Genomic DNA, 7,549 nt, shown 5'->3' with positions numbered 1-7,549 from the left:
TTTAAATTCAGATGGTCTTCTGCGTGAATGAGAACTGCCAACAGCTGCACATTTCAACACGATGGTATCGGATGATACTTTCCTTACATCTCTCTCCAGGCATATCTTTGTGCATCTTTAAAATTACATCTGCTTGATATAAAATGTAATTATCACTATAACCTCCATTAAATATAGTCCAGTCATCTAAAACATTTAAATCAATATTCGGTCGAATGAAGTGAAAAAACAGGTTGAACAAAACAGCCCTTTAAAAGCATTTTATTGTACAGGTTTTTATTCTTCTCCCCAGGTCTCATTTGTCGATATTCAATGTGAACTATTAAAGATATTTAAACACAGGCCGAGGGATTTCTCCATTGACCAGTAACAAATTCAACTGGTATACGTTAGGTGATGGCAAGACGTTGCGGGACGCGTCCCGAGGCGGCGGAGGACGCGGCGCGGGGAACGGGGCGGGGCCGAGCGGGGCGCCATGGCGATGGGCGTCTACTTCTTCACCAGCTGGATGACGTCTTCGTCGTCCATCACGTGGTCCTTCCCCACCTTCTGGGGGTTGTGCTTCACCGAGGCCCCCCACACCAGAGCGCTGAGGGAGGACACAACGCAACGTTAGACACACACTCACACTCTACAGGACACAACGTTAAACACACACACAGCGATAGCTCCTAAGGACACAATACGACGCAACACACACACACACACACACACACACACACACACACACACACACACACACACACACACACACACACACACACACACACACACACACACACACACACACACACACACACACACACACACACAGCGCGATAGCTCTTCATGACACAACGTTACACACACACTGCAATGTCTCGTCAGGAAACAACGTTACACACGATGGGCGATGGTCTCTTTTTTTCATATCGTCCAATCATGGTTACTCTGGATTGGGAATGAACAATCCGATCGCCAAGGGGGGGTCGGGCAAGCAATATAGTTAATGTTACACGGATAAACAATCGTGATAACTCCTCAGCACACACTGTGATTTTTAACATGAAAAATCTTAATCAATCTAAATCCTCTACTGCAACAGACAGATGGTTTGCGTGTTCACTTTTGCGCCAGCCAATCAAACCAAGGCTCCGACCACATAAAATCCTCCATTAATTACATGAAAATATATCACATCGCCCTTGCCACATTTGAGGTCACATTCTCCAGACGCCGATTCACATGGTCTTTAAGAAAACGGAGCGGCAAACACTTTACCGTCTGAGATGCTGCTACCAGGATCATGAAATGCATCCTGGTAGCAGCATATATTCAGAATTAGCCCTGAATATCAATATCAATGGCTGAACACATTTATGGTACATAAATGAATACATGAGGGATATACTCTTTCTTGTTGCATAACACACTATCCACTGAATAAATAAATAGCAAGAGGAGGTTAGGGGGAGAATCTCATGTGAAGAGCCGCTGAGGGTACGCTACTCACTACTTGAACTCCTTGATGAGGGTTTTGTGAATCTTCAGGCAGAAGTCCTCCACAGCCGTGTGGTCGTCGGGCAGAACCACCGGCGACGTGTAGTCAGGGAGCTGGCCCTTGGGCTTGGTGTAGCTGTCGGATAAACAGACAACACATCATATGAGACAACATGTCACATCACACAGGAGAGGAGAGGGTGTGTGTGGGTGCAATCTGGCCTCCTTCGTAGGAGATTGTCCTGAAGGTAATTTAGCTGGGACTCTACTCTATGGCGCCCTCTGGTGTAAATAGGAACACTTACATGCGCACTAGCTTCAGGTAATCCCACATCTTCTCCAGCAGATCGTCAAAGTTCCAGCGGTGGTGGGCCGAGATGGGCACGCAGTGGGGCACCTTGTAGATGACGTCCAGCTCCTCGATGGAGATCTGGTCGATCTTGTTGAGCACATAGATGCACGGGAGGTAGACCCTGTGGGGAGAAGAGGAGGTGAGCAGGGAGACACGTGGGAGGTGGACCCCGAGAGGGAGGGAGGTGGACCCCGAGAGGGAGGGAGGTGGACCCCGAGAGGGAGGGAGGAGGACCCCGAGAGGGAGGGAGGTGGACCCCGAGAGGGAGGGAGGAGGACCCCGAGAGGGAGGGAGGTGGACCCCGAGAGGGAGGGAGGAGGACCCCGAGAGGGGAGGAGGTGGACTCAGAGAGGGGGGGAGGTGGACTCAGAGAGGGGGGAGGTGGACTCAGAGAGGGGGGAGGTGGACCCTGAGAGGGGGAGGTGGACCCTGAGAGGGGGAGGTGGACCCTGAGAGGGGGGAGGTGGACTCAGAGAGGGGGGAGGTGGACTCAGAGAGGGGGGAGGTGGACTCAGAGAGGGGGGAGGTGGACTCAGAGAGGGAGGAGGGACTCTGGGCCATGGCACAAAAGGGACGATCCTGCAATTGTTTGCTATGTCCGTGATATGGTAACATGAAAAAACAATACATGAAATAATATAAACTCATTGAGTTACCACATGAGATTCAACTATTCCATTGTGTGTTTCCAAGTGTGAATTAAAGAGGGTGAAGTGAAACTAAAGTGCTTTTCACAGCTGTAATCCGATGTCCAGGAAAGACGGTTCAATTCAAACGGAGCCACTGCGTGAGCCGCTGCTTACCGGTTGCCCTCCACGACGTCAATGAGGTCATCGGCAGTGCAGTCTCCACGCAGGGTGATGTCGGCGTTGTGGATCTTGTACTCTGCCAGGATGCTCTTCACCGTTTCACTGTCCAGCTCACTTTGAGCACACTGGAACCAAGGAGACACAAGATGTAACAATGCACGCAAGACCCAAAGACACACAGGATATAACAATACACACTAGACCTACGGAGGGCAGATTTAACAACACACACTAGACCCATGGAGACACAAGACATGACACAATGCAACCTTGAAGGTCCCATGTCATATCACCAGGTGTGAGTGTGATTAGCCGTTACAAGCCGTTTTGAAAATCGGGCTCTTCTGACATCACAGGTGGGCGTGTCCACCTAGATGTGTGCTGGATAGATGAGCAACTTTTGCTACAGTCCACTGGGTAGGCTGATCTATCCAGCACAAATCTAGGTGGACACGCCCACTTGGGATGTCAGAAGAACCTGATTTTCAAAACAGCTTGTAACGGCTAATCACACTGACACCCGGTGGTACGACATGGGGCCGTTAACGTCTAGTTCTGGGGGAGGATGGTGTAGTGGTTAGGGCGTGAGGTGACGCCCAGCTGAAAGGGTCCAAGTTGAACCCCAACATTCCCAGTCCACCTGTAGGCCTCCTTGAGCACGATGACCAACCCCTAGCTGCTCCTTAAGTAGTCTTCAGGCCTTCAAGACTGAACGGGTCACACAGTGAACGGTACGTACGGTGGCGGTGAAGTTGATGCCTCCCTTGTCCTTCCTCTTGTAGCCGATGTTGGGTGGCTTCTTGTTCAGCCTGATGCCGAAGCCTTCCAGCTCGTGCTCGATCAGGTTCTTGTGGCCCAGGGGCTTCAGGACATCCAGCACGATGAGGATCAGGTTGCAGGTCCGGGCCACTGGAGATGGGGGGGGGGGGGGGAGTTCCATTAGGCCCCCGTGACACTGGGTATTTTCTGCCAATCAAGGCCATTCCCTGAGCTCATAATACAAACAGGACGAATTGACTCACCGGCGATGACCTGTCGCCCTCTGCCTTTACCGTCCTTGGCCCCCTCAATGATTCCTGGCAGATCCAGAAGCTGAGGAGACGAGAGTATTACTCCATCTACATGCTCATTATACCGTTATACCGCTCATTGTAAGACAGACCGTTGCTCCAGATGTGTACCTGTATCTTGGCTCCCTTGTAGCGGATGACGCCGGGCACGGTGGTGAGGGTGGTGAACTCGTAGGCCGCCACCTCAGAGTACACCCCCGCCAGGTTACTGAGCAGGGTGGACTTCCCCACAGAAGGGAAGCCCACAAACCCGATACGGGCATCACCAGTTTTGGCCACATCAAAACCTGGAGGAGCAGACCGGGGTATGAGGAAAGTTCTTCATGAGGAGCTCCTTAGTAACAGATCTTACTTAATGTAGAAACACAGCAGCCCTCTTGCATTCTTCTGAATTATAATAAAACAACTGGAGACCATGACTTTGTGTATTAATGTTTACTTTGGGTTAGAACTTTCAAGACCGGGAAGCCATATTCAATATCCATGTCCAATGTGGATATCCCATTAACTTATTGTTTCTGTCATTTGGGCCTCGAGCCATCATGAATCAATATTTGTCCGATTGGAGAACAAAGTTAGTTCAAGTGGAAAAAAAAAGTGTTTGTTTACATCGCTGAATGACAGTAGCAAGAGCTGGTGCAGTGTGCCAACGTCCATACTGCTTGCTAAATACACCTGCTAATCAAAACAGTCCAACCCCTTGTATACAACAGGAACATGACTCACCTTCGCCAGTACCCCCGCCGCTGCCTCCCTTGGGACAGATGAGTTCCCTCCTCAGCTTGGCGAGGCGAGCTTTCAACAGACCCAAGTGATGGGCTGTGGCCTTGTTCTTCTGCGTCCTGGCCATCTACCAGTCCCAGCAGAGAGAGCAGCACCGTTACCTTTACATGCGATCAGTATCGTGGACAGCTAACTGTCTAAAGAGTTACATTTTAGAGATGGTGAGGTGTGTGTTCATTTATTAAGCAATACTGTATTAAAGGTCTGATGTTTGGTGCCGCTGTTAAAGGTAGTACTCCGTTAAAGGAGTGACGTTAGTGTGTTGCAGATCATTAATACAGAACAGTACTACAGATGACCTAGTTGTCTGTAACATCTCCACGTTATTTATAATAATATGTCATGTAAACACGGAACCACTCAGGACCACTGCATCGACCTCCTTACACCTCGGAGAGAATTAAAGCCACCATGTCTCAGCTGTTTGATGATAGAGGCCCACTGTGTGGCTAATGTAGCTAGCCTTAGGAGCTAGTAACAACGTGACTGACTTAGATATCGTGCCAGCTACTTGGATCTTACCTCATTTTCAATCTCGGCGATTTTGGCGAGTAAACTCATGTTGATTGTTGTTGTTTTCTGTTATTTAGTTGAATAAGAATTGTATTATTCACATGGAATCTGCCAACTTATCAAATTTTCTAGCTAGCACACAGACCAGCGTTGACACTCCTGTGTGCCGCTACGGAGAGAGCTCGCGGGAGATATCGCGAGAATATGGTCACGAAACCCCAAAGTAAGGCAAGCCAAGAGGTAAAAAAAAAAAAAAGGGACTGCATAAGCTGAATAGAACATCTACCGGTTTACTGATCAGTATCTATAATCTAACAAACATGATTAAACATAACAACGACTCATGTTTTCAAATGATGAATTTATCCTCTTTAAACGTATATGGATGGCCTAGTTATTCTGATATAAATGATAAAACTATACAATAATGGATTACTATATATAATGGATTATGTATAACACCAAAATAACACTTCACAATGCAATACATGAACATACCGATGTCTTAACAAATCATAATAGTGAGCATTGTGCACCCATCAACTCGTCGCTGGTGTATGTCTCCATCTAGTGGCTACATGATGTCATAGTTGTCGGCATTAAAAAAAAACACGGTAGTTAAACTTCTACAGAAGCGTTATGCATTCATTGAAGAAAATAGATTCTGCCTTTGTTATTCTGAATTAACGACCTAATTATCTCAGAATGAGAAAAGTTTTAATGTGGTAAAAACAATTATGCTCTGTTTTTCTGAATTAACGAGTTCATTAACTCAGAAATCTGAGAAAGGTTTTCATAAAAAAAAAACTTCTGCTCTTGTTTTTCTGAATTAATGAGATAGGCCTACCTCAAAAATACAGAAGCTGTTCACTCAATAACTCGATTTCATATGAGCAAATATGTCCCGCTGGTTGAGTTTAATCCGGTTTTATTTATGTTTATGTTTGAGAGATTTGGAGATACTTGTGTCCTTGAATAATATTGATAGTATTGTTATTAGTTTGTCTCCTTTGTGCACCGCAGGACTGTATAAGATTATGGTAAATGGTAAAAGATGATGCATCTGAAATGCATTCTCTTAGGTGTGGTCAAGCGAACAGTTCGATTACACATGTACACACATTCGATTTGACATGTTAACTAATACTTTAGATACCTTATATCAAACCCGTACTTGAAATCACCTTTAAAGGGTGACGCTGATTAGAAGCAGCAATAGCCTACTTCGTGCAGGGGAGGTTCTCTCACGAGTTTGCGGGATCTCATTAATTCAGAAAACGGCAGATATTTTTTTACATAAATTATGTCGTTCATTCAGAACAAGAGCCGCATTTATTTACTCAAGTGAATGCATTGCAACTTCTATATTCCACGCTCACTTACTAAATGCGCGCGCGCACACACACACACACACACACACACACACACACACACACACACACACACACACACACACACACACACACACACACACACACACACACACACACACACACACACACACACACAAAAACTGCACTAGCCTGTTAAACAGTATTATTTTATTGTTTAATATCTTATTCGCATACAGTATAACCTCTCATTGGTTTCTATGTTGCTGGAGTTCCTGAACTGAACATCTATAATCCTTTTTGATATTTGGTTTTTGACTGACTGGTTAACCTAATGAGTCGGTTGTGCTAAAAACATGGTTGAAGAATGGATTAATCAAGTGACCGTCACCAGAGAAGTGATTCACTAAACTGGTCTTAATAACTGTAGTCTAAATATTGTTTAAGGGTCGACATGGAGAGAGTTTAGACGAGCTTGTGAAGCTTCTGACGTTTGGTTTAAGATATATAACCAGGATCATTCTTAGCTGTTGGGTAGGATAAAAATTACAGGCCACACAAAACTATCAACTTAAAACCGTTACATTCAACTTTTTTTTTTTTTTTACCAACAATGTAGTCCGATGCATTTGATATGAATGATATCTGAAATAAAACACGACACATTATATGATTAGGCTGTTGAGGTCAGATGAACCGAATAGATGTCCTTCATCATATTTTAACCCCTGTCCAATATGTTGACCCATATGCAATGTATGCTGAAACTGTCCATTTGTACCCCTCATTATCTCGTGGTGTTGCTGTTCTTGCAAGAGGTGTGCTTCTCCCGTTGAAAATATAAAAATATGTTTTTTTCTTAAAAGGTAGATGTGGTTTTGGTAACATACTTCTCAGCATATTGGTGCCCGGCTGAAGGGTTGACAGTTAGCATAGATGGCACAGGACAGGGGCTAAGACATTCACATTACATGGAGTTGGTTTACATTTCAGTCGACCCCCGACAAGGAACTGCCTCCTCGTGAGAAGCAAACAACCCCGTGGGGCTGTGACCCCTTTCAACCAATCAGCCATTAGCTGGAGAAACAAGATAATAAACCCATGCCCAAACATCTCTAATGTTTGTCTTTTCATCAGCAACGCATCCTTATAATAATACGTCAGTCAGCATTGAAGTGCATTGATTAAAAAGTAAGTGCAAGTACAGTTTCC

The 7,549-nt window shown here is 45.7% G+C and overlaps 1 protein-coding gene across 1 annotated transcript; it reads right to left on the bottom strand.

Moving 5' to 3' along the window:
* Nucleotides 1-245: 245 nt before the first annotated feature.
* drg1 (developmentally regulated GTP binding protein 1) lies at nt 246-5,174 on the bottom strand. Its single transcript, XM_084486505.1, has 9 exons — nt 5,016-5,174; nt 4,437-4,560; nt 3,822-3,997; nt 3,663-3,732; nt 3,380-3,549; nt 2,635-2,765; nt 1,785-1,952; nt 1,493-1,615; nt 246-589 (listed from the first exon to the last, which is right to left on the bottom strand). Exons 1-9 carry the CDS (start codon nt 5,052-5,054, stop codon nt 490-492), a joined length of 1,101 nt encoding a protein of 366 aa, XP_084342631.1. The 5' UTR covers nt 5,055-5,174; the 3' UTR covers nt 246-489.
* Nucleotides 5,175-7,549: the final 2,375 nt, after the last annotated feature.

The sequence above is a fragment of the Micromesistius poutassou genome (assembly GCF_964030765.1).
Source record: "Micromesistius poutassou genome assembly, chromosome: 22".
NCBI classification, from domain to species: domain Eukaryota; kingdom Metazoa; phylum Chordata; class Actinopteri; order Gadiformes; family Gadidae; genus Micromesistius; species Micromesistius poutassou.
The sequence above is the reverse complement of the archived record's forward strand: the minus strand, read 5'-3'. Positions and strand labels throughout refer to the sequence as shown.